The sequence below is a fragment of the Arvicola amphibius genome, chromosome 3, assembly GCF_903992535.2.
Source record: "Arvicola amphibius chromosome 3, mArvAmp1.2, whole genome shotgun sequence".
NCBI classification, from domain to species: domain Eukaryota; kingdom Metazoa; phylum Chordata; class Mammalia; order Rodentia; family Cricetidae; genus Arvicola; species Arvicola amphibius.
Window position 1 is genome coordinate 129,184,289 of NC_052049.1, and position 27,524 is coordinate 129,211,812.

Here is a 27,524-nt window from a genome sequence, read left to right on the forward strand (position 1 = left end):
AGTATTCCACAGAGCTCCCCACTGGGTTTATCCTGATATTCCTGCTAAGGTAAGAAAACTTCAAGGTTTAGAAATACGTCCTTAGGTTCACATCAGTACTGATCCCTGAACCGAATTCCTGGCGGTTATCTGCACTCCGGGTGACATCAGCTTGCTTTGAAAGGGGTAATGGAGAGCTTCAGCCTTAGCCTGGGCTCCGGGGGCCATCCGTCATCTTCTTAAAGGACAGCTCTGGAGCTTTAAGATCACGAGATTGATAACAAAGGTCCGTTTTCACAACTGGAGCCAGTTGGATTTTCTTACTGAATGTAGTGAAGCAACCCCAAGTGTCTCAGCTGCTTTCGGATAACAAGGTTAGCGCTAGGGGTGGAGGGGTCTGGACTGTGACCCCACCCCAACCCCCCACCACTGCATTGCTACCTCTTTCCAGAATGAAACCAATGGCATGCTATGTGTGTCACAGATCAATGACAGTCTGTAAACGTCAAGGAGCCTTGGAAGGCTGATGGAAAGCAGGCTTGCCTTTCTGTGAGATAACTGGTCAACAGGAGTCCTTGTATGCTAAACACAAGAAGCCTCAGCAGGGGAGAGTGGAGAAGCTGTTTCTGTGGTTAGAGAAAAGGCTCAGCAGGTAAAGTGCTGTCTTGCACTGTCAAGGACCTGACTATGATCCCCAGAACCTATGTTAAAAGAAAAAAAAAGGTGGGCCTTGCACTTCTATAAGCCCAGCATTAGGGGGGCAAGCAGACAGGCACCGCCTGGGTAGCCTACTTGTTGAGTTTCAGGCTCAAGACAGTGGCTGACAGCTTCCTCTGACCTCCACATGTACACACACACACACACACACACACACACACACACGCATATGTACCCCCGCTCACTCATGAGCCCGTTCACGCGTGTATATTTTTTTAGGTTGTTTCTGTAAGAGGGAATTGATAGGCCTAGGAGTTTTAATGCAAATTCACACAAGGGCCAGAGGTTATACGGGGCAGAAACTATCTCCTCAGCACACGTTCCAAGTTTTCCAGGATGGAGTCACCGGACAGCCTGCACAGATGGTTTTACAATTAGGGGCAAAGCTGAACTGTTTATTTTTTTAAGGCTCACTTATGCAATGGATTTTGGTTTTGAGTGTGGTAAGGGAGGGGGGTGTGAGAACTGCTTTAGGGCTCTCGTTTTGGGGCTGAGATCTGGATGGCGGTTTCCTTCTTCATGACCCCATGGCTGGGAGGCTTTGCCAGCTATCTGACAAAGCATCAGAACTCGGAGAGGCTGAGCGATGTGCTGGCTGTGGGGGCTGGACATGGAGCTGTTGACTGGAGCCATTGGACAGGAATGCTGAGGTCACCAGATGTGTAATTCCCGAGGCTCACTTGGAGGGCAATGGTCCTGGTTTCAGAGGCATTGTTTGGGGGTGAAACTGTTAGGTTCACCTTGCTTCTTGTTTGCTCCCCTCCCCCTGAGAGGCCCTCTTGTCATCATTAGCATCTGAGAGTCTTTCACTCCAGCTCTCTCCCGTTTTAGAAGGTCCCCTTGGGCATCCTGGCCTACCTGGTTCTGCGGCTCATTCTTGCTCCTCCAAGGAATGGCTAGCCAGCCTTGGGCTCCTTTCTCCTTGCAGGCATCTCTTCTAATTGTTTCAGTATGAACATGGGTCATCTCTGCAACCTTGCTGTGCCTCTGAGGAAGTAGACACTCGATTGAGTTGTGTAGGATGGCTCTGTTCCCTTCTCTAATGCACACGTTTCTTGACAGGAGGTCAAAGAAGGAGGTTACTAAAGGCAGTGTGAATTCTTTGTATGTTGAGACATCTTTGTTAGCTTGTTATTTATGTACACAGACCGCCGCCGCCACCACCACCGTGTTTACTGTGGCATACTAAAAAAAAAAAAAAAAATTCTTTTTTTCTGAGACACTGTTTTTCTGTGTGGTCCTGGCTATCCTGGAATTTGCTCTGTAAACTTGGCTGGCCTTGAACTTTGCCTGCCTCTGCCTCCTGAGTGCAGGAATTAAAGGCTTTTGCTACCACCACCTGGCTACTAAAACACCTTTTTAAAGTGTGTCTGTAGGGGGCTGGAGAGATGGTTTAGTGGATAAGAGGACTTGCTGCTCTGCCAGAGGACCCAAGCTGAGTTCCCAGCACCCGTGCTGTCTAGCTCACAACTGTGTGTAACCGCAGCTCTAGGGGATCTGATGCCCTCTTCTGGCTTCCTTGTGCTTCTGCGTACATGGACATATACACCTACATGTGACTAAAAATCTTTTTTTTTCTAAAGTGTGTTGTCCTTTCTGTTCACATATATTTCTCAAAAGAAAAAAATAAAAGCAAAACCTAAAACTGACTTCTGCAGATACAGTATGGTAAGACAAAAAACTTATTTAAGTGTTCTCTGAAGAGATTAAAATAATTTTCGTAAAGTGAGAATAATGAACCAAATCAAAGCCAGCCTGGCTAAATGCAGCTTGATGGCTGGACTTCACACACGGTGCTTCTGGATCAACACAGAAAGCTGCCCTTGCACATTCAGCGCGGCGCTCTTTACTTAGTTTCTCTCAGATGAGAGTGAGCAGACGTCAGTTATCAAGTTTCTAGACTGGAAAAATCCAAAAAGGCCACTGGACATAGACACACGGGACGTCATGCAGACAGTTCATAAAAATAACTTGCCCAACATTTTTGGAGCGTGATGCAAACTATTCTTGTGGCTGTGTCTGTTTCCTTTGCTTTACCCAGTAGCAAGTAAAAAGAAGCTAGCCACCCAGACTACACCAGCAGAGAGTAAGGCCACAATTAACATGACAGTTAATTATGCAGGGGAGACAGGCTACACGCATAAGGTCCAGGCAGGGGACCAGAATGCAGGGGGCAGGGTGCTCAAGACCCTAGCATAGGTGTTGAATATTTGAGTGGCAACGCAGCCCCCAGTCTATTCCACCTGTGTCCACAGCTGACAGAGTCCCGATTAAATGGCACCTGGAGACTCAGAAAGAACAACCGTGATTCACTCCAATAAGCACAAACAACAGATCAATCCATCCAGAAGTATTTATTAAATATCCATCATATCAGCATTCCAGGACACCCAAACATCTGGCTGCTGGGGCTGGGGAAAAGACTCAGTGAGTAAAGCACCCATGTAGGAGGCCAGACAGGCTGTGAGCTGTGATCCCAGCTCTGGGAGGTGGGGATGGGCAGACTCCCAGAGTCTGCTAGTGTGGCTGAATCACTGAGCCTCAGGTTCAGTGAGAGACCCTTCCTCAAGAAAAATAACACCTGATGCTGACCTCTGGCCTCCAAACAGTGCACACCCCTGCCACCCATGATGTGCACACAACAATCCATACTAAAAACGATGTTGTTCTCTTATGTTAAGGAATGAAGTTTGACAGCAGTGACATCTGAGAGTCAGTGACTGTGCAGAAGGGTGGGGTCAGCGGAGGGGTGGACTGCTTCTACTTGAGCAATCGGGGAAGCTATGGTCAGAGGAACACACTTGGGAAGGAGTCCTGCTTGATTTTTTAAAGTCACCTTTTAATTGAAGCCTAGCCCAACCAGCTGGGTGTGGTGGAGCATCACGTCTGTAATCCCAGCACTTGGGAGACAGAGGCAGGAGGATGGTGAGCTCCTGGTCAGTCTGGCCCGCATATCAAGCTGGCCTCAAAAGAAGCAAGCAGGCAAGCAAACACACAAAGAAGCTAAGAAACTAACACGCAAGAGTGCACAGGTCTCTGAATTGTGACACATGGAATATACTGGTTGTGTGACCAGCACCTACATAATGGGGTCCAGCCCTTCAGGGTGCTCCTGTCCCTTGTAGTCCTTTCCAACCACTCTTGAGGACAGAATGTTGTCAGGCAAATACAGGCAGGCTCTTCAGAAGACTACTTAGTCTCTGTAAAGATGTGGACACTGCCTGAAGAATGGGCCCAGGCTAGTTGGCTTCCAGTGCCGGGTAAAGGAAAGGCTTAGTCCGTGCTGTAGAGCATTGGATGCCAAGTAGTCAGATTCTAATCACAAGCTACCAAAGGGTTCCTGTCTGGGTTTCCATTTAGTCTTTCTTTCGTTTCTTCTCCTTCTCCTCTTCTTTCTAATCCCCTCTTCTCCTGCCTCCACTACCCTTTCTTTAGCAGTGTCTTGCCATGTGCCTGGCTTTGAGCTCACAATTCTCCAGCCTTAGTTGTCTGTGGCAGTTTGAGTGAGATGCCACTTGTAAGTAGCAGACATTTGAAAATGTGGTCTGGATTTGGTGGCATTTTGGGGAGGATTAAGAGGTGTGGCCTTCTTGGAGGAAACATGTCACTGGGGGTATGATTTGAGGTTTCAAAAGACGCTAGGCATTTGAATTAGCTCTTTGCTTCCTGCTTGTGGTTCAAGATGTGAGCTCTCAGTTGCTGCCCTGGACTTTCATGTCTGCCTGCTACCTGCTACCTCTGCTACCCCATCACGGACTCCAGCCCTCTGGAACCATAAGCCCCTCATACTTTTTATAGCTGCCTTGGCTATGATGTTTTATCAGCAATAAAGAAGTAACCATCCTGAATGCTGGGCTACAAGCACACATTAGCCCTGCGATAGTCCACCTGAGGAGTTTCGGGCCAAGGTTCCTGTGGAAGACTTTTTTGTTGATGGTTACTTTTACAGTTTGTTTTCTGTGTAAAACACGTTGGGGAAGAAAGGGTTTATTTGGCTTCCAGGTTACAGTCCATCATTGAGGGAGGTCAAGGCAGGAACTAAAGGCGAAAATCTGGAGGCAGAAATTTGAAGCAGGGGCCATGGAGGAATTCCTCCAGGTTCATATAGTCTACCTTTCTTATACAGCTCAGGCCCACCTGCCTAGCTGTGACACCGCCCACCTGAGGCCAGGCCCTCCTAAGTCAACTAGGAATCAAGACAATGCCCTACAGACACGCTCACGTGCTAATATGATGGGGGCAATCCCTCAGCTAAGGCTGCCTCTTTCCAGGTGTGTCAGGCTGACATCCAGGATGAGACATCAATTAGTCACTCGCTGTGATGGACAAGGTGAGAAGTGGGAACTGGGACAAGGGCTGGGACAGCTTCTCCAGAGTCCAGCATGAGATAATGCTGGCTTTCTTTGCAGCAGTGAAGACAGGAACCTGCCACCCACAGATGGTTGGGTCACTGTCGGCTAAGTCAAAACAGCTGTGGATCTTTACAGGGGGAAGAGTCAAGATTCCCTAAGCCTAACCAAGGGAAAACTGATCGTTTTCTTGAGTGCTTGGTATTGACTTTACTGAGGACTACAGGCTGAGTACTGTGTCTTCAGGAGAGTGCTGAAGATTTTCTCACACATTTGGAACAAAACCTAGAGTCATTCTGAGGGAAAGCCGAAGAAACTCCCCTTGGAGACAAAAAGAGCCTTTGTGAGAATGGCAGGTTGTTTGTCTTTTCATGTGGTTGTATGGGAGAATTAACATTTTGCTGGGGGAAATTTCACTCCAAGGAAAACTCTCGAAGCGATCCTATTAACAGGACATTATTGGGTGTTGGTCACCAGACAGTGTCTTCATTCCACCCTTAGATGGTTTTCATTAACTCAGGCTTCGGAGTCGGATGAGCTAATGCCTTGTATATTTACATCTGTGCGTCTACAAAAGGGACATGGCACTCTTAAAATGATATTTTACATTTATTCTTTGAGAGTTTCATATCCAATGCATTTCAGTTACATTTACTTCCTCCTGCAACTCCTCTTGGACAATGTCTTTTACCACTTGAGCTACATGTGAAGCCTTACTGAAGACACCTATTTCCATCTTTCCCTCCACACCAGCACATTAACAGGTGCCTTGAATTATACTATGAAGTCTAAGTGTGCACCACCCACGGAGGCTAGAAGAGAGGAGAGTATCAGGTCCCCTGGGACTGGGGCTGAGACTGGATGGAACCCAGCTCGTCAGTAAGAGCAGTCAGTGCTCTGAACCTCAAAGCCGTCTCTCCAAGTCCACTGCATCCACTGATCCAGCTGTTAACTGTCCATCTGCTAAATAGCTCCTTTTTCTTACAAGCTTGTTTGTCCCAGAGATTCCCGTGTGGCCGTTGAGATTTGTGGTCCTGGGGTTCTTGTCCTTATGAAGATCCTGAATGGGAAGTTGCTTGAGGCTGGTTTGTGTGTAGGTAAGCTGGGACTTGATGGAAGAAAAATTTTACCCGCTAAAAAGAAGAGGGATTCTGGGGAGATAAGAACCGGTCTAGGCTGGATTTCTTTAACCTTAGACCACCCAAGTGTGCAGGCACTACAGGCCAAAACCGGCGCTGCGCCTCCGCCCACCCAGCAGTCCAACTTCACGCGCTTCAGAGCTGAAGTTCCCTAACTTTTCCTCCAGAGGGGAGAGGAAGGGTGATATGAAGTTTAAAAGGGAAGTCCCGCCCCCTTCCCGGTTTCCAATTGGTCGAGACCGACCCCACCCTAGCCAGGCATCGGGCCCGATTGGCTGCCGAAACGACCGTGTTGAGCGAGGCCCCCGGGCCCCAGGTGGCAGGTGGGGCGGGCCCGGCGCGCTTCAGGGTGTCCGCTGCTCCGGCCGTAGCGCTCGCAACCAGCTGCCGGGTGGGGACCGGGACCCTTGAGAACCGCGGCCATGAAGAGCCTCAAGTCCCGGCTGTGGAGGCAGGACGCGCCCGGCCCCACATCGCCCTCATCGCCCACCGCGGTGGCCAGCACGGTGAGCAGCGCTTGCGGCGGGGACCCTGGGGACCCTTCCTGTTGCGTCCCTCACTGAGGATCTGAGCTTCTCGGAGGAGCCCCAGGTCTAATCCTCACTTTGGCCTTTGCGGGGTCCACCATTCCCATCTTCCCACAAGGGACCCCCCTCTCTGCCCTCCCGTGGTGTCCCCCAGTTCTTCGCGTGTCCCCATCGCGCTCTGTACACTCGGTGCCGGGGTCCAGGTGGCCCCGGTCTTCCAAACCCGGTGCCGCCCCGCGCGGACTCCGGACCCGCCTGGCTCCGCGGCTTCCAGCCCTGCCAGAGTTGGGAGAGACGTAGTGTGTCCTCCGCTGTCAGAGGGAAGTCTGGTTCTCAGCCAGGCTGGGAGAGAATAGGGATCTCAAACGCAGACAAAGCCCCGCTTGTGTGTTTAACCCTCGGGATGGCGAAGTCGGGAAGGTGATTGTCCTGTTGTTGGCAGAGTAAATCCCACCTGTGAGGCAGGTGGGTGCCGGATGTGGGTGCCGAACTGAAGCCTGGCCTCCGTGTGCGGCCGGAGAGAAGTGGAGCTAGCTGTGAGTTGGCAGAGAAAACAGCAATCTTGGGAAACATCCTGCCTGCAGATGTTGGAACTTGGATAATTTGGCAGGTTAGAATGGCCGGATCATCAAAATTCTGTCATTAAGGACGTTCTATTTAAAAAGTTTTACAGAGTCAGAGGAGGTGTAGTGTGCAAACTGCCTGCTTACCTGGTGGTCATAATTAAAATAGACCTCTATAATTTTATACAGAGTTCACCGAGGGGATTGTATGCTTTTTGTGAGAATACAAATTAATTTGTGGCCGGTTTCGAACTAATTCATATCAGTGTCTTCCTGAAGGGCTTCCTTTAGTAGTAGTTCAGTTGGTCTTAAAGGAAACAGGAGAAACGAGATTAAAAAAAAAATAGGAAAAATTATTTGGAGTCTGGGTGTGGTGCTGCCTGTCTGTAATTCCAGCTTGTGAATTTCAACTTGTGAGGCAGAGGCAGGAAAATCACGAGTTCAAGGCCAGTCTGGGCTAAACGGGGAGTTGGAGTCCAGCCTGGATTATGAGAACCTGACTCAAAAACAAACCAACAAAATGGGTAGGGTGGGGAGAGAAAGAAATAATTGATTCAGACGGCTTAGTCTTTGATGTTGGATGATATGTTTTGTAAACTCACAGGAAAATTCTTTTGTTTGTTTGACTTAAATACATTTGACAGAAAAAACCGTATTGGAGGTAACCATGGTTACAAATCAGCTTCTTCCCCGCTAGCAAAAGATCCTGTATTTCTCCCAAGTTGATTAGCACCAAGGATTTATGTTCCCACGTAGAGGTTATGTCCCTTTTCTTCACTCCCATTTTTCTAGACGCCTGGAGGTCGTAGCTGCTGCTGATGTCTCAGTATGCATGCTGGCTCAAACACTTGGACTGTGAGGCTCTCGAGTTTGCCTTTAGCATGCACTAAACTGAGCATTCTGCCGTTTCTTAGCATCATAAAAGTTAAATGCAGCCGGGCGGTGGTGGCGCACGCCTTTAATCCCAGCACTCGGGAGGCAGAGGCAGGCGGATCTCTGTGAGTTCGAGGCCAGCCTGGTCTACAAGAGCTAGGTCCAGGACAGGCTCTAAAAAAGCTGCAGAGAAACCTTGTCTTGAAAAACCAAAAAAAAAAAAAAAAAAAAAAAAAAAAAAAAAAAAAAAGTTAAATGCATGGTGCGAAAACTGTCCTCTCTGAAGCGGCACACACATCTCAGTTTGTTAAGGGACAGGATATATTGTGTGGGAGTTTTAAAATGAAAGAGTTGGATGTGGTGCCTGGTAGAAGCCTGCCAAAGCATCGGTAAGGACAGGCCTTAGAGCTTTTCAGTCTACACAACCCAGAATCTGCTTTGGTCATGTGTGTGCGTGTTGTTCCGACCGGGTCCCTCTCTTCAGCTCCGCTTTTGGCCATAAACCTTTTTGATAGATCCAGCACCTGATTTAATGCCTACCAGGACAAAAATATTTTCAAAAGATTGTCAGTCTCTCATCTTTGTCCTTCAGCCCCACCTTCCTCAGAATCCCCTGGGGTTATTATTTGCCTTCATGCTCCCCCAGAGAAAGCGCATCCCAGCAGGCACACGCGTGCATGCATGCACACACTTTATAGAAATAACAGCACAATGTGTCTGATAGATAAGATAGTGTCTCAGGGTACTTTAATTTTTTTAATCCCACATTATTTATTTGCGTGTGTGTTTGCTTGTGTATGGGCATGTGTGCCAGAGTGTGTGTGTAGAGGTCAAAGGACAACTATCAGGAGTCAGTTCTTTTCTTCCATGTGGGTCCTGGGGACTAAACTCAGGTCAGTCTTGGTGGCGCGTCCCTTTACCCACCAAGGGTCTCACAGACCCTCAGGATACTTTAGATCTGTATTTTCCTGGTGGGTAAACTTACCCCTGTTTTTGTGTCCTTCTGAGCCCTCTGCAGCCTTGCTAGGAACCGGTCGTCCGTTCTACCTTTCTGTGCATTGTTGATTTTTGTATGTACTTCCTGTCTAGGAAGCCCAGATTTTTCACACAAACTGCTCTTTACTATGATTTGATGGCTGTGCATTTCCTATGCAGAAAGTGGTTGTTTTCATACAATTTAACCTTTGCTGTTGTGGTTTTATGTTACACGTTGGTCTTCTCAAGGGGCAACAGAGCCCTCCCAAATTTGGTTTAGTGTGCATTTTTATTACTTAGTTTGGTTACATTTATCTCTTTAGGCAAGGTGTCACATATGCAGCCCTGGGACTCAACTAGGCAGACCAGGATGTCTGCACAGACCCACCTGCCTCTGTCTTTTCCGAATGCTGGGATTAGAGGCATGGGCCTCTCTTCCTGGCTCAGTTTCAATTTTAAACATTTATTCCCTGTAATGTAAGAGGGTGTACAGCTTGGCTTCCTTTTTCTCCCTCCTTTTCCAAGTTTCGAATATCCTAATGCAAGTCTTGAAATGTTCATTTAATTTTCATGGAAATGATCATAATTTACTCTGAACAACTTTGGTATGTTTATACCGTAGCTGTCTTTGCTTACGTCTTAGCTTGACCAGCTGAGCCACAGACTGAGGGTGTAGCCGTGTGAGTATTTTATGACGGCGTGTGCAGCACACTGTGCCGTCCCCTGCCAAGCTATGGTTGCATGTAGGAGAAGTAAGCTTCAACATTCTCCACGGCAGCAGCGTTAGTTAGAGCAAGGTCAAGGGCTTTAGAGTTCAGTGAATGAGGATGTGTTCATACACATACGAGTAAGTGCACTTCACAGTGGTCAATATTGCTAAATATATGATTTGATTTGTTTTATCTTGTCTTGTCTTATCTCCCTCCCCCTCCCCACATGAGACAGGGTTTCTCTGTTTAGTCCTGGCTGTCATGGAACTCACTCTGCAGACCAAGCTGGTCTTAAACTCAGGGATCTGCCTGTCTCTGCCTCCCAACTGCTGGCATTAAAGGCATTTGCCACTGCACTGGCTGGTGGTGTGTATCTGAAGGTTGATCTTCTCCTGTTCAGATTTGGAGATAGCTGCATTTATTAACCACAGACTTGGAAATGTTTGTGTTGTGTTCGCTTGTTTCGAGATGAGGTCTCATTTGCTATCCCAGGCTGACTGGTAACTTACTGTCTAGTCCAGGCTAGCCTTAAACTCATGGAGGTCCCCCTGCTTCAGCTTCCTAATGTTGAATTAACAGGTGTGAGCTGCCACACCTGACATACATTTATTCTTAATTGCTAAATTGGAGCTTCCGATTCCCAACGGGATCATTAAATGGCTGGATGTACTCCATCAGACCTATGTCAGTTATATGATGCGTGGTAATAGTAGGCTTACTCATTTTTGTGGAGTTCGGGTTAGGACATTTGAGCAATAAAACGAAGGGGCCTGTATTTCAAGATGGAGCAGAGGATGCTACAAACAAATATTGGAAGCAGTTCTTGTCAGGGCTCTTCCCTTTAAATGGCACCTATCCTGACTGTTGTAACTTATTAAGCTCCTTTAAAAAAAGTGTGTGTGTGTGTGTGTGTGTGTGTGTGTGTGTGTGTGTTGCCTGTAGAGGCCAGAATAGGGTGTCATCAGATCTGGAGTTATGAGCATCTGATATAGGTGCTGGATTCCGAACTTGGAACCCCTGCAAGAGCATCAAGCTGTCTTAATTGTTGAGCTGCAGCCTGGTTTATTAAGTCTTTGATTGTAATTGTCATTTTGCTGTCCTTTCTCTACTTGTTACATAGAGCAGTGGATTTTCTAAGTTAAGGAAACTCTTCTGAAACATCTTCCTGGTCTCTGTCCCTGATAAAAATATTGCTGTTTCTAAAGGATTAAGGTTTCAAGTAGAGCAGTTGGGGAAAAAAAAAAACCCACAAAACCCCAAACCCGCTTTTTGTTCCCACCAGGGATATTAGGCCCTACATATTAGAAAGCATAAAGGTTTAAACATGAGTTTGTTTAGGTTATGGTTCTGAGAACGAAGGCTTCAGGTTTTAGACTCCAGGATTTGTGTGTGTGCTAGGATGCTAAGTTATCACTGCAGTGACTTGGGGGTCATGTGAATAATTAAGAGCACAAATTGTTACACTTATCCTAAACTCGGGATAAGTTACTAAGCACAGTTTACTTGTTGTCATTGAAGAACCCAACCTTTAATTAAAAACATTTATCTTAATTAATGCTTTGTTTAGATAGCTTCTTATTGTTATCCTGTGTTATTTCCTTGTGGCCCAGGGAGGAAGGTTACAAACGAAGAGGGTTTTTGAAGTTATAACGATGGCTCAGTTGGGCAAATGCTTGCTTTACAGGCGCCCCAGCACCCAGGCGGGAGATGCTGGTGTGGTGCCATGTGCTTAGAACCCCGTGCAGGGAGTGGAGGCGGGAAGATCCTGGGCAGTGCTGACTTGCCCTGCTAGCCTACTTAGGAGCTCTAGGCCAGTGAGAGCCCCTGTCTGAGAACAAGGGGACTGTTGCTCCTGAGGAATGACATACCAGGCTGTCCTCTGACTTTCACACGTGATGCTGGGTGCACACATGTGCATGCACGCGCCCACAGAGTTCCCTTTTTGTACTTCAGCTTCAGCCTTAATGCCTCATCAGGCTCACCTGGAAATGGATATATATCTAAACTGCAAACTTACTGTCATTTCCCCACAGTGTTCAAGCTCTTTTATGTTATTTTAAGATTTGTTTTTAGTTATATGTGTGCCTGTGTGTGTTGCACATGTGAGGGCAGGTGCTCGCAGACGCCAGAAGAGGGCGTCAGACCCAATGGAACTGGAGTTATAGGAAGTTGTGAGCCACCTGACATGAATGTTGGGAACCAAATTTATATTCTCTGCCAGACCAGCAAGTGCTTTCAACCACTCTCTCCATCTATCAAGTGCTCTCTCTCCCTGTTTTTCTCTATATTATCATAATATATTATACATATATTATATTTACATATATAATGTTAATATATATATATACACATTTTGTAAAACTTTCATGCATGTATACAATGTATCTCAGTCACATCCACGCCCACTCATCCCTTCAACTCTGTCCACATCTTCCCAATATGTCTCCCTCCCCACTTCATGTCTTTTTCTCACATAGTCCAGACTTGAGTGATAGTTTAGGATTTTAATTACCTTATTATGCATAATAGACAACTCCCCATATCAGGTTAGAAACTGGAATAGTCAGCATATTTATTTTATTTTTAAATTTTTGCATGCTTGTGTGTTCATATATGTGAGGATGCATGTGTGAGTGTGTTAGTCATGTATGTGGAGGACAGAGGACAACATCAGATGTCATCTTTAGGAGCACATATTTGAGACAAGGACTCATATTAGCTGAAGCTCATCAGTTAAGCTAGCTCTGCTAGCCAGCAAGTCCCAGAAATCCTCCTGCCTCCAGTTTCCAGGACTGGGATTACAAGCACGTGCTATCCTGCCTTTCTGTATAGATTTGGGAGCTCAAATTTATGCCCTCAGGCTTGCAAGCTGAGCACCTAACCACTGATCCATCTCTCCAGCCTCACAGATGTCTTATCTAGTTTTGAAACTATGGAAAACATAAATTGGGCTCAATAATGGGAGACCTAGACAATTCCAAGGCAAGGGCAGCAAAGCCTGTAATCACTTTCCTTAGTGGATGGAAGAATGCTATCAAAGATTGGACTTTGAAACCACAGTCAAGAGGCCCTCCTCCCCAGCAGAGATGGGACCTTTTAAGCATCAATAAAGATAATGTCAGTGGATTGCACTCTAATTAGTCACCTTTGGAAGATGCGTGGGCACAGATGCATTCTTTTAAGTTCAGGGAAAATAAAGACTTCTTTCCCTGCGTGAATTGTATCTCAGCAAAACAGAATCTCTGAAAGAGAAATCTCTTACAATAGACGGAAACGGGCTGAACTAGTACATCACATGTTCTATTCTAGCTAATGAATGGGGTTCATACCTTAGGGTTTTACAGTCATGAATGAGTTACTGGATTTAGAGTCTGGACCAAGTGACCATTAGAGGCTGCCAGTATCTCAAGAAAGACATACATAATTTATTCCTAGTCCTTACCATGTTAGAGTTCTTATAAGAAGAGCCACACCCAAACACAGAAGCCTTTCACGTACATAGCCAGTGCTTTTAGAAATACAGGAGCGGAATGTGGGAAGTAGCCTCCCAAGTTCTGGTTGTGGGAAACTGTAAGATGAACCAGTTTCTTTAGAAGCGGGAAGAGATGGAGAAGGAACCTAGAGGTCCCAAGAGAGTTAAGGGTTTAGAAGCCCTTAACCAATCGAAATGGTGGACTCTTTTGAGCCCCTGGCTAAAAAGCTGTAAAATAATCAAGCTTCTGAGACAATCGTGGAAACGGGACCAGCAGTTATAAACTCGACATGGAGTCATCCAACAGACTTCACTGTGATGGTGGTGACGGGACTGTGTTTATGAAGACTATCTATCTCTCAGTGGACTATTTAGCAAAGCACCAACAGATGAACTGATAGGGAGCCTGCGGCTTGCTTCAGAATATCCTGTGGGGGGGGGAATGAGAGGGGATATAGTTGAAATAGGATTGGTCGTGAGTTCATAACTATAGCTGGGGACTCACAATGCATTTGCTTTAATGGGCTTATTGAATTTAGTCAATGCCCTAAGTGTTAGTTCTCAAAGAAACCCAGGAAAAGCCTCATTCAGTTCCTGTGGCTTCTCCCAGCACCCCCCACTCCACCCCCATCCTAAACCTCCTCCTCCTCCTCCCAGGGCCTGGGCTTCTGCGTCCCTTCCTCCAGCTTCTCTTTCCTGTAACTCAACCATTTTGGCTCTGTACTCTCTTGGCCTCTTGACCTCTTGGTCTGTTTGCCCCCATCTCTCCAGTCTTGATATGGCCTAGTTCAGTCCAGTGGCCATGTTCAATCTGTTTAATCTTTGGCTAAATTCTCCCTCATAGCTACAATAAACCTCATCTTTATGTTGGAGTGATCTCATCCTCATTTTTTCTTCACTAAGGTTTCTATAATAAAGATCTGGTCACAGCCTCTAAGGATTTGAAGGGAGTTAGACATAAAACCCTAACAAGCAGTAGTATGAACACAGAGCACCATGGTAGCAGTCTGTGTAAAGCCGGAGCTGAGGAGGCGGCTCGCCAGTAGGGGCCCTGCAAGCGTGAAGACTTGAGTATGATCTCCAAACCCTGGTGTTGTAGTTTATGCCTATAATTCCAGCACTAGGGAGGTGGAGTCCAGGGGAGCTCTGGGGCTAGCTGACCAGCCAGCACAGCCTGCTTGGTGAGTCCAAGGCCTCTGAGAGCTTCTAGCAACTAGGTGGAAGGCCCCTGAGGAAGGTCTGCTGAGGTTGTCATCTGTTTTACACACTCACGCACACGCACACACACACACACACACACTGCACATACACTATGCACAAGAGATCCATATAGATTGCTGTAGGAGCGTAGATGTGTAGGGTGGGGTCAGAAGAAAGATTGGAAGCTTAAAAATTAGAATAGTCTTCAAGGCAGAAGAACAGTGTGTGTGTGTGTGTGTGTGTGTGTGTGTGTGTGTGTATACATGTGTAATTAAACAGCCCACTGAGGGGCAGCAGGTTTGGGGACAAACTTTGGTCTTACAGTGTAGATGAAACAAACCATTAGCACTTAAGAATTTGGGAGACAGTAGGGTGGCTGGAAGCTGCAGCATGGGGCTCATAGGAGACTTTTTTCTTCCTTTAAAATTAGAATTACTCGGGGCTGGAGAGATGGCTCAGAGGTTAAGAGAATTGCCTGCTCTTCCAAAGGTCCTGAGTTCAATTCCAGGAAACCACATGGTGGCTCACAACCATCTGTAATGATATCTGATGCCGTCTTCTGGTGTGCAGGAAAACATGCTGTATATAACAAATAAATAAATATTTTTTTAAAAAAAATTAGAATTACTTGACAAATTTCAACTGTTGTTTGGAGAAGTGGCAGGGCCATGAAACCGTTATCCTCAGAAGTTCTCCTCACACTTGGAACTTGTCAGCTTATCTCTTTCTCTCTCCTTTCCTGACAGACCTAAGGGTGAGCAGATTTAAGTTCTTCCCAGCCATGCGGACCTTACAGAAGACTGGATTAACACGCTACACCATGGGTGCACTGTCTCTGCCTCTTCCCCACGCCTGGACATTACTTCTCCCTGTCAGAGTTAGGCAAGCATCTGCCCTGCCACCTAAGGGTGCTAGAGTTCCCCCAGGCCTGAACAGTCATAGGAGATAGGCCCAACGATTCCTCAGGACAGATGGCTGAAGTGTGTTTCTGAAATCATAAGCAGGAGGGTGGGATGGTTGACTCATGTTGCCTTACGCCCCCGCAATGGTAACACAATGAAAAGTTTCTTTAGCTGTATATAGCTAAACAATGTAGGTATCTCTTAGAGCTAAGAATATAGGAAAACAGTCAGCCAAACAACCTAACCCCAAACCAACCACCACAAATAAACTGGATAGTTTGTAATCACAACGAGTTTTGTTGATACTTAAATTCTGACATCGTGGGCATCTTCAAGTGATGGCATCTCCAACACAGTGTACCTACGAGGACCTATGTGTTCGAGTGACCAAAGACCCTGGCAAAGCGAGTGGGACGACAAGTGATTGTTTAATCCAGTCTGGCATGGCACAGACCTTTCAGAGAAAGCAAGCCTCAGACTACACCTGTCAGGGTAAAAGGTTGTGTGGTCTTAAACCTTTCAGGGCTGGGGATGCGACTCTCTGGCAGAGCTCTTGCCGAGCCTGTGTGAGGCCCTAGACTCTTCAACATCAGGAACCTTCTGTGTGGAAAGCAGACGTTCCTCCCTACAAAACTGTGCATGTTTATTGTAGAAAACAAAATACAGTTGAGGATAAACAGCCAAATAGGAGTCCATTCACAGCACCGTTAATAGTGGTTCTGACTGTTTGAAAGATGCCGAACCACCTTTTCGTTATCCAGTTAACGTAGAACCCCCTCGATCCTACAGTAATGACTTCTGAATCCTGTGTTATTCAAATTAACTTTGTACTTGAAAGCTGTACATGGGACTGGCAAATTGGCTAAGGGATAAAAATTCTTTCCCCTACGCTTGACAACCTGACTTCCATCCCCCACACCCACATAAGTAGAAGGAGAGATCTGGGTCTCCAGATTGTCCTCTGACCTTCACACATTAGCTGTAGTGTGCACACATGAACACATTTGCACACATACAAGGCAAACAGGTAGAATATTTTTAAAAAGCTGTTAGTAACTTGAAAGGACCTGAGCAAACATTAAGAGCCCTGTGACCGCTCGTGAATTGTTTGCACAGATATTGCTTATGAGTAAGGAATTTTAGCAATAGTCCCCGTAACTGATAATTACTGAATGTGTTGCCTGGCCTGTGTTCTAAGTGATCTGTGTTCAGTCCGTGCTCGCAGCAATACTCACAAATGGCCCTGTTGCCTTCATTTTAGATGGTGTTAAATAATTTACCTGCTCATGATTTATAGCTAGTAGCTAATAGCAAGCTTGGCAGCGTGGCTCAGAAACTCAGCCCCTTACCATTGCAAATGGATATAATTTAAAATTTAGTACTGGGTGTACTAAAATTTAGCACACACCTTTAACCCAGCCCTCGAAAGCAGGGGCAGGCCAATCTCTGTGAGTTCCAGACTAGCCTGGTCTACATAGTGAGTCTAGGACAGCCAGGGCTACACAGAAAGACCCTGTCTCAAAAAGGCAAGAACAAAACTTTAAAGCTAGGGAGTTGTACCATGAACTGTGTGGAAATGGGGAGAAGAGGGGCCATTTAAGGGCAAGGAAGGACTTCTTATGGGCTGTCTCAGAACCAGCTCGTGTTTGTCAGTGATCTACACTCCCACACCCTGCTGCTGCTGAAGAACTTAAGGGTCCCCGCCAACTTGATAGGAGAAACTTATTTTAAATTGTTTTCATTAATGGATGTACACGCCTGTTCTGTTGTTTGTGGCTCATTGATGTTTAGTACTCCTTTGTTTGAACTCTTCGACTTCCTTCTCTGAGGTCTCATTTGCATCAATGGTAAGGGTGTTGCATCTTTGTTTTTGCTGCTTGTACAGTCACAGTCTTGAGAGGGGCTCAAAGTCATGTCTCTCACTTCAGCTGGGCCTCTGTCCCCTTCCCTTCTGTTTCTTAGCATTTTTGTCTTGGGTATTTACTTTTGTGACAGTTGTTACATTAAGACTTGGCAAAGAGTATAACCTACGGTGTACCAGTCTCTAGTGTGTAACCCACGGTATACCAGTCTCTAGTGTGGAACCCACGGTATACCAGTCTCTAGTGTGTAACCCACGGTATACCAGTCTCTAGTGTGGAACCCACGGTATACCAGTCTCTAGTGTGGAACCCACGGTATACCAGTCTCTAGTGTGTAACCCACAGTATACCAGTCTCTAGTGTGTAACCCACGGTATACCATTCTCTAGTGTGTAACCCACGGTATACCAGTCTCTAGTGTGTAACCCACGGTATACCAGTCTCTAGTGTGGAACCCACGGTATACCAGTCTCTAGTGTGGAACCCACGGTATACCAGTCTCTAGTGTGTAGCCCGTAGTGTCCCAGACTCTAATGTGTCCCATTAGAGCTGCCATCTCCAGTTCCACACTGATATTATACTTTCACTATGCTCCATCTGTACTTATGCTTTTGCGTATATGTGTGTTCATCTGGCATATTATCCCAATTGATATTTAAGAAAGTATAAGTCATGAGGACCTAATCAAACTAAGATTGCCGGGCTTGTTTGGAAGGTTGTATGCATGTGCGGGTGTGTGTTTGAAAAAGGCACACAGTTTTTGGTTTGGGTTTTTTTTTTTTTTTTTGGAGATGATATATTTTGATTGTATTTATCAATTTTGTTAAGACTGACTCTTTCTAGCCAGGCATCCTTTTCATATACACGTGGTGGGTAGTCATCATTGTCTGAGTGGTTGGGTTAGAATCACTCAGGAGATTGGTGAGGCATTTCAGAGAGGAGTGGGGAAGACCGTGTGAGTGTGGATGACACCCTCCCATGGCTGGGGTCTGGACAGAGTAAAGGGGAAGCCAGCAGAGAATCCTCTGTGTGTACTGCTTCATTTCTGTCAGCTTGGCACAGGCTAAAGTCACCTAAGATGAGGGAACCTCAGTTGAGAAACACCTCCCTGAGAGTGGCCTGTGGGCAAGACTGGGGGGGGGGCATTTTCTTGATTAGTAATTCATGCAGGAGCACCCAGCCTACTGTGGGCAGGGCCACCCGCGGTGGTTTGGGCTTATATCTGGGGATCAGGGCAGTAAGTAACATTCCTCTGGGGTCCCTGCTTCAGCGTCTATCTTCAGGTTCCTCCACTAGGTTCCGGCCTGAGTTACTGGCCTGACTTCCTCCAGGATGGGTGTAATCTGGAAGTATAAACTGAATGAACCCTTTTCTTCCTGAAGTTGCCAATAGTCATGGAGTTCATCACTGCAGTAAAATCCAACTACGATGCTGTGCTTCCTGGTGGGGCCTCCTCGTCCTCCTTCCCCCACCCCTTCTCCACACATTCTAGGCAGATGCTCTAGCCACTGAGCTACAGTTAGCCCCTACAGGAATGCTTTGTAAACTAGTAAAAGTACATAATTCTTCCTTCTTTACTTGGTTTTCTCATTTGCAGCAGGCTCCTCAGTAGAGGGTGGGGTGTTTTGAAAGCGACTCTTTAGTGGGGGACCTCTAAGGGTGGCAGCTTACTGAGGTTAAGAGGGGTTGTAAAGAAATGCTGCTGCCTTATAGAGGGTTTTGACTGAGACTTTTCTAGGTAACCCTGGTTAAACTACATAGTGGAGGCTGGTTCTGAACTCTGATCCTTCTGTCCCCACCTCCCACGTGCTGGAATTATAGGCAGGGATCACCACTCCCAGCAAGATGTCTTATCACTATGATAGCTTTCAGAATTCATTTCTCTCTTTTTGAGAGATTTTTAGAAAAGATTTTAATTTTTATCAGTTCTAACTATGTGTGTCTATGGGTGTGTGCGTGTGAGCTTAGGTGGCTGAGGAGGCCAGAAGTACTGCGTACCTGGAGCTGGAGTTATTATGAGCCGCCATTGTGGGTGCTGGGTACTGCACTTGGTCCTTTGCAAGAGCAGGAAGTGCTTTTCAAAACGTTTAAAAAACTAACCAACCAACCAGCCAACCAGCTAATCAGCCTGCCAACCAACCAACCAACCAACCAACCAACCAACCAACCAACCAACCAACCAACTCACTGCAAAAGATAAACAATCATGGTAATGAATAAGTAGGTAAGGAGGGAAAGGAAGGCACTTTTCATTCTTAGCAAAGGTCTGTTGTGGGCCACAGAACGCCTGTCCACAGCTTCTGAGAGCCCTGGACAATGGGAAGTGGCGGCACACACACGGGTGCTCCAGGAGCGGGTGCTGAAGCCTGCGTGCCTTGAGCTCAGTCTTGTCACTCCTGGTAGTTGGTTTCATGACTTTTGACAAACGACTTAAATGTATTTGTTTCTGTATTTGGGAAATGGAGGCTAATGCCTGTGTTTTGCCAGGTAGTTGGGAGGATGAAGTGAGATAAGGTACTTGACCGTGTGCCGGCACCTGTCCTGTGGTTGCCTCCTTAAGAGACCTTGGCACAGTCATCAACTGCTCCAACTTGGCTCTGTTGCCTAGATGTCTAAAAGTCATCCGCATCTGCCTCTGGTAGCTGCCCTGAGGGTGAAGAATGCAGTCTCTGTTTATCAATGACAGAACAGTAATATTTCTTGAGCTCCTATGCTAAGCACTGGGACATGAGAGGCTCTCCGCTTTGTGGAGGAGCTCTGTCAGTATAAAGTAGCAAGTGTGATATGAAACTACCTGCTCAGGGAGTGTGCAGTACAGTGCAAGCTACTGGCCCAGTGGGGAGTGTGCGATACAGTGCAAGCTACTGGTCCAGGGTGGAGCTGAGGCATGGGGAGTGTGGAGTCAGCCAGTTGTCTATTTCGAAGTGAACTCTTCACTGACTCTCAATGCGCTTACAGTGCTATCAAAGCCACCTTTATCTACTTAGTTATATCCCTCTCTCCAGAAGGAAGCCACACACCCATCAAACAGTTCTTCCCACTTTCTCTTCCCCTGTCCCCTGACAACCACCCGTCTGCTGAGTGGGCTTTAAACTGAAGCTTAATGGAGGTGGGTGGAAGCCATCCAGGAAAGGGCAAAAACCATTTGGAGGGAGAGGCAGAGGCGTAGAGAAGAGACGTAGAGTAGAGGAGGAAACTGGTTCCTAGATCGGCGGCTCAGCATTGTTGAATCCTAGAATCATATCCAGGAGGGTGGGTGGGAAGGAGGCATGAAGAGGAAGTCATAGTGTCTTAAAAATGTCATCTTTAAGAGTGCTGCACTTGGGGCTGGAGAGATGGATCAGTTGTTGAGAGCACTGGCTGCTCTTCCTAAAGATCCGAGTTCAGTGCCCATCACTCACATGACACCTCACAAGTGTCTATAACTCCAAACCCAGGAGATCCAATGGCTTCGTCTGACGCCATGGGCATCTTTCCTGCTATGCATGTGGTGTTCAGGCAACCATTGCATTGCATACTGTAGGTGCATAGGTGGAAGTCCCATGTTGAAGTGTGGTTTCTGTGGAAGCTCCAGCGGGAACTGATTTGAAAAGGTCATCTTGAAGCAGTTCCTAGCTGCTGCAGTGGTGCAGGCTGGAGCTGCCAAGGGCCCAGGGCATGCAGTGCTGGAGAGACGGGTCCCCAGGACCCACACGAGTGACCATTCAAGAGACAGATCGTCAGAATCCCCCTCTCTCCTAGCCTGAGAGAATCCCACAAATCCCCGTGTTAAAGCTAGTCTGTGACTACCTGGTGATTATGCTCTTAGTGGGGTAGAGACCTCTGCTTCCATATCTCCAAGCATTAGCAGCCCGGGTGGTTGTTTAAATATTCTTATCTGTAGTCAGTTGGGATGAATGGCTCTGTGTGCTGTTGGAGTCTGGAAAATGCACAGCATTCTAGCAGATAGGTGGTTGAGTTCTCTCATTGTTTTGTGGTGGGAAATTGAAACACAATTCAAGAGACTAGCAGAGTGAACTAGGGTGAGGCTGGCCATTGGATTCAGAAGCTGATGTTTGACTGCATTTTCTCTTAAGATTATTTTTTTGTAGTGTGTGTGTGTGTGTGTGTGTGTGTGTGAACTTGAAGGAGGTAGCTCTCTCCTTCCACATAGGTTCAAGGGATTAAACTTAAGTCATCAGGCATGCACCAAGTGCCCTTACACGCTCAGCCATCTCACAGCCCTGGCTGTATTTTCTCTACATTTGACTATGTATACAAAATAGAGTTTATATGCTGACATCTTTCACTGAGCCAGTGGAAGGTAAGCTGTAGATTATATTTCATCTTAAATACTATATATAGCACATGCCACTGAAGAATAGGATGGCTTTAGTTAGAGAGATGGCTCATCAGCTAAGAGCGCTGTCTATGCTTCCAGTGGGCCTGGGTTCCATTCCCAGCATCCACATGGTAGGTAGTTCGGAGTGCTTGAAACTTCAGTTTCAGAGAATCTGATACCCTCTTCAGGCCTCTGTGAGCATTGCACACATGAAGTATGCAGGTGTACAGACAGACAGAACACCCATATACGTAAAACAAAAATCTTTCAGAAAAAATAGAACAGGGCATCCTAAATATCCCCAGTATAATGTGTTGTGTGGTATAAAGAAGAATGCAAAGACATAGTGAGTTTTGTTCTCTCAGGCTAACCTTTAGTCTGGCCGTGTTAAGACATTATGTGGGTGATTTCTGTCATACCTGTGAAACACTCCTGCTAATTAATAATATGTTTTTATATTGTTTTATATATATATGTATATATATACACGTATATATATGCATATATATATACATATATATATATATGTATATATAGCAATATAAATATCAGGATGGCCATTTAGACAGGAACCTGTGTCAGCCATCAGGTGAAAGGGTGGTGGTCCCCCAAGCTCCAGGGATTCTGTAGAGAGCAGTCAGGATTGCTGATGTGGACTGGTGAGAGGAGGGGGCTGGTGTCAAGCATGTGGCCTCAGGCTGTGTGTGAGCTTGGAACTGGTTTCTGTTGGGCTCCAGACCCCATTCCTGCTCACAGTGACTGACCTGAAACTTCAAACGCAATCCCCAGGAGACTGTTTTCTGAGAGCCACATAAATACCACACTCAGAGGCTCTGTTCCTTCACTCCATAAGTAAATGCTTCCTGGTGTGCGGGCTGACTGTGTTGTGTATGTCTCTGTGTGGTGCATGAGTACATTCTCGTGCATGTGCGTATGTGCATCCCAGTGATGTTGGGTGTCTTTCCGTGAGGTTACACACCTTGTGTTTTGGTTCAGGGTCCTCACTGAACTTGAACTCACTGATCCAAGCAGACTTCCTGCCCTCCCCCAGCACTGGGGTTAGAGATGGACATGGCACTACCTGGCTTTTTTGTTTTCAAGTTTCATTTACTTTTGTTCGTGTGTGTGTGTGTGTGTGTGTGTGTGTGTGTTGCCCAGGGGATATAAACAACAACAACAACAACAACAACAACAAAACCCTTCAGTGTATGTTTCTAAATAGTGTCTAAATCTTATTTTTTTTGAGTCTCTTTTTCTTTAAAATTAATCATTCAGGCTTACTTTTAAGGATATAATGTTACTTTTAAATAGCTACATAAACTACTAAAATATTTAGAATAGCTCACATAATTCTGGAAATTAGAGTATTGGATCTCATATTTTGACCATTAAAATACACTTTCTAGTTTATAATTTTAGCCAACGGCAGCTCATTTTTTGTTGATTTAAGTAGGATTTTTATAAAAATAAAATTTTTTGATATAAATTATTCTATTATTCTGCTCTTTTTATAATTCACTTCATATGTATGAATGTGTACCCCACGAGTGCCTGGGAGAGATAGGGTGATGGAATTTGAGCCCAGGTTCTCTGCAAAACCAACAAGTGCTCTCAATTGCTGAGCCATCTCCCAGCCCCCTACTTTGCTATTTTGGTTTGTTTGTGAAAAAGACCAGAGACACCAAGATGGCAGAAATTTGCCTTGAGTCCCAGAAGTGTGTCTGAGATTCTTGCATCTGGGACAAAGCACTTTACCTTGGTGAGCTGCACATGTTTATCTTGTGCCTGACCAGAAATTTTAAGGTCTACAGAAGAAGCTGTGCAACACTTGTGGAGAGATTTAGGCACTGGCCGCTCATCTGTCAACTATTTGTTTTTTGTCAGGTATGACTGAGGCCCCGATTAGCTCGGTTTTGGAAGTAGAAAACGATGCTCTCACATCCTGAGGTAAAGGGTGAAGTTCACTGCCTAGACCCACAAGGAAAAGGTCTTCCGGATTTCAGTTCAAATCATCTTTCGTGTAGGTTCCATGAGTTGAGATAGTGTAATTTTTGTTTCTCTGCAGAGTAGGTTTGAGTGGTCAGCCGAACAAAGCTCGCTTGATATGGAACAATCTTCACAAAGGTGACAAAGAGCACATTTTTCCCTCAGCTAACTTTCAGCACAGAATGGAGCACTGTGTTTGATGAAGGGTGTTATGCTTTGGACCGTCTGAGTGTCGCATTCCAGTGGTGTCATGCACAGTTGTCAATGTGCTCTTTCAACTGGTTGACACTGGTGGTCACAGTCCAGGCTCCATTACTGAGACTGAGTCATTGGAACAACTTGCAGATTCACCAGTGTTCAAGTTATAGTTACTTTGAGAATAGTAATTCCAGCCAAGCATGTTGGGTCCCCAGCACCCAGGTGAAAAAACTGAACAGTGTGTCTGGAACCGAGTTAGAGATGGCGGGATCCCTGAGGCTCACTGGCCAGCCAGCCTAGCCGAATCAATGCGCTTCGGGCTCAGCAAGGGACTTCCATCTCAAAAAATACAGATGGAGGGCTGTGGAGTAGAGACATCCAATGTACTGTAGTCTCCACCGGCATGTGCACGTATGCATAGGCACCCACACGTGCATACACCCACACTAAAGCCACATACACAGCATGCACACCACACAGCAACACACATGAAACAGTCAACAAAGTTAAGTTCCACTCGTACTTGGAGCTTCTTGTTTCTTTGTAAGACTGGGTTCTTATTGCCTACCCCAGTTCTCCCGTTCCTGGGGACTGTTACTCAGCCCCCTTGTAGACTGCCTGTCTCTGGATCTGGAGCCAGCACAGCTCGGTATTGGTAGAGTTTCTTTTCTTGTTTTGCTCACAGGCAACTCTGTCTAGTGGTGAAACTCCTCACAGTTCATGCTATTCCTGGTCTACTGTGTACTGTCTCCAGCAGCATCTATTTCCCACCCACTGTATGCCAGGTGTTTGTGATGGCTCGACTAGGAGTGGCCCCCATAAGCTCAGACATTTGAGTGTTAGGAAGTGGGGCTACTTGACAGGGATTAGGAGGTGTGGCCTTGCTGGAGAAATCCTGTCACTGGAGGTGGGCTTTAGGGTTTCAAATGCTCAAGCTGGGCCCAGTCTCTCTTTCTGTCTTCTTGCTGTCTGCTGATCCAGATATAGAGCTCTTGGTTCCTCCTCTAACACCGTGTGTAATCCCGGTGCTGGGGTACACACCTGTAACCCCAGCATCAGAAACTCTTAAATCATTCTTGTCTGCATAGTACCTTTAAGGCTGGCCCCGGGTTACATGCCGTAAAGAAAGAAACGAATGAATAAATAAATGCATGTATGTATGTTCCTGCTTGCCCCAGCATCCTTTTAAATTGGTGTCAATCTGTGCCTTTCCAGTTTTTAAAGCAGCCTTACGTTTTATTGTATTTGTTAAATGTTTGCAGTCTTAGGACTTAAAGGACCTCACTGTTTTCTAGAGCTGTGGCTCGGCGGCGACCTTTGTGCTTTCTGACTGTAGCCTCCAGGGTGTGATCCAGAGGTGATGGGCAGAATTCCAGACTTTCATCCCTAACGCCCAGGGCCTGGAGTGCACTGAGGAAATGTGCCGATGGCCTTGCAGGGTGTAGGACAACTCTTCTGCAGCCTGTGAGAAGGAAGTGAGTCCAGTGAGGCTCAGGTCTCAGCTCTACTCAGATGAAGGTTTATGGACTGGGCCGACAGACTCTGAGGCTGGTAGTTTCAAGCCTTGAAACTACAGACTTAAGCTCACGGCTCTGGGTGCTGGGTTCAAGGCTTACTGCTTCACGTGACAAATGCCAGCGGCTGACACTTGCAGACTCCTGAAATCGCTGTGTGCAGCAACTATCAACGGCAGTAGTCTGTGCCAGCTCGCATTTCGGCTCTTAGCTTTGGATGTTGGAACCCTTAGGGAACGCCCTCCCCCCCATCCCAGCTGCCAATGCAGAATCTTTGGCAGCTGCTTTGAACCTTCTAGTGGCTGCGGCCTACAGTTGCTCCTAGCCTCTGCCTCTGGCCGTCTTAACTCTGGGCACTGCCTTTTTGTGTTCTACGGACCTTATTGTATCTGCCATCTTTGCCCAGGCAGATCCCTGTCTCAGCCACTGTCACAGCTGCTCATCTGCATGGTGTTACTGACTAGGCAGGCACTATTGAGGACAACTATCACAAGCAGGCAAGGATAAACATTCCACAGAAACCTTTTTTGGGGTGGAATGTTGAAATATCTAGGGCCGCACAGGAGGGTGTCTCCCTGCTGACTCAAAAAAAAGTGAAATGGGAGGCGCAGCATGGGTGGGGCATGCAAATGACGTGCAAAGGGTACCAATCACTGGCCTCTTGCTGAGTAAGTCAGGAAATGCTCTCCCTCAGCCTGAGGGAGAATCCAGGGTTATCTGTAGTTCACCAAGGCTTGCTTTGCTTTGCCTGGTGTTACCTTTCCCAGGCTTCCGGGTGGTCTGGACTGGTTGTGACTTGGGTGTGGTCTCCTGGAGGAGGAGTCAAGACTTCATTTGCTGTGGTCCTCGCGGCAGGAATGTGGTGACAGCAGTGTCCTGATCAGCCAGGCCACCTTGAGGGTTTCCGGCTGACAGGTGAGAGGGAAGAGTGAGGCTGGTGCTCCCTAAAATCATGTTTGGCAATTTCACTCATTCACAGAAACCGAAAAAATAGAGGAGGAAAAAAAAAGCCATTGTAGGTGGCTCAGGTGGCTGAGAGAGTTTCCTAGATCACAGCTAGTAAAGAAGCAAAGACCTCAGTTCTGTAGCTGCAGGGACTCTGTTCTGCCAGCAACCAAGTGAGCCCCTGTGGATTCTTCTAGATAGGAGCTCTTCCTCACTGTGCCTTTTTAGCCTTAGGGAGATCAGACCTAAGATCAGTCCCACCCAGACTTCTGACCTATAGCACTGTGAACATACATATTTGTAGTGATTTGTTATTCAGCATGGAAATCAATATGGGGAGCTTTTATGCAAGTATATAGAGAGATCTATAAGGAAATAGAAATCTTTGAAGTGAGAAAACCGGGGTAGAAGGTACAGTCATAGCTCAGAGTCAGGAAAGTATTTTATGTAGGCAAAGGCCTGAACAGACCCAGAGATGATCAGACAGTGTGTGGTGGTATTAGAGAAATGTAAAGATTTTTCTACTTCTTTTTTTATAATGCATTTATAATTAAAATAGATTTCTATTTAGTGTAATAAACAATGGCAGGAATTTTATTTGGAGATTTATTACTAGGAAAATACATGTTCATAGGCACGAGAAACACTTGCTAGGGGTACATATGAAGACACTATGGATGACTTAATTTTGTTTAATTATCAATAAGATAACTGGTGTCAAAATCTGTAGGTAATAAAAACCTTCTAGAACATGGGTCAGTTCATTAGTCAATGAACAAGATATCATTAAACACATTTTAGTATATTTAGTATATTAAAAATTATTTTATGTGTATGTATGTGCCTGCATGCATATTGGTCCTTGTGACCCATGTCTGAAGGCAATTTTCACAAGTTGGTTCTCTCTTTCCACCATGTGGGTCCTGGAGATTGAACTCAGGCCCTCAGGCTTGGCTGCAAGTGTATTCCTCCACTGAGCCATCATCTCTCCAGCCCCTGCTGAGATGGCTTTTACTGTCCAACATTGGTAAGGGGGACACACAGGCCTGTACCTATTCTAAAAAGAGGCCATATAGGGGTATAAGTGGCAGCTGGAAAGGATCATTTCATGGCAGGGTTCAAGGATCTGTATTTTTGTCAGTGTAGCTTCAGGTCAGCTCCATTGATCATGACGCTTTCCTTGTGTGGAGTGGAAGGCTTGCTCTGCATCCATTGCCTTCTAGCTGCACTTCATGGGTGAGGCTGAGTCAGGAAGAGGAAGGAACTGCACTTAGGGCCTATTACTGACACTT

At 46.3% G+C, this 27,524-nt stretch overlaps 1 protein-coding gene across 2 annotated transcripts in view; it reads left to right on the forward strand.

The window, feature by feature from the left end:
• Positions 1–6,496: 6,496 nt before the first annotated feature.
• Positions 6,497–27,524, forward strand: part of Uaca (uveal autoantigen with coiled-coil domains and ankyrin repeats) — an 87,305-nt gene continuing 66,277 nt past the window's right edge. For both annotated transcript variants that reach the window (XM_038323654.1, XM_038323655.1), the window contains exon 1: positions 6,497–6,690. In XM_038323654.1, coding sequence (XP_038179582.1) covers positions 6,607–6,690 — 84 coding nt within the window. In that variant the 5' untranslated portion in view covers positions 6,497–6,606. The remainder of the gene's footprint in view (positions 6,691–27,524) is intronic.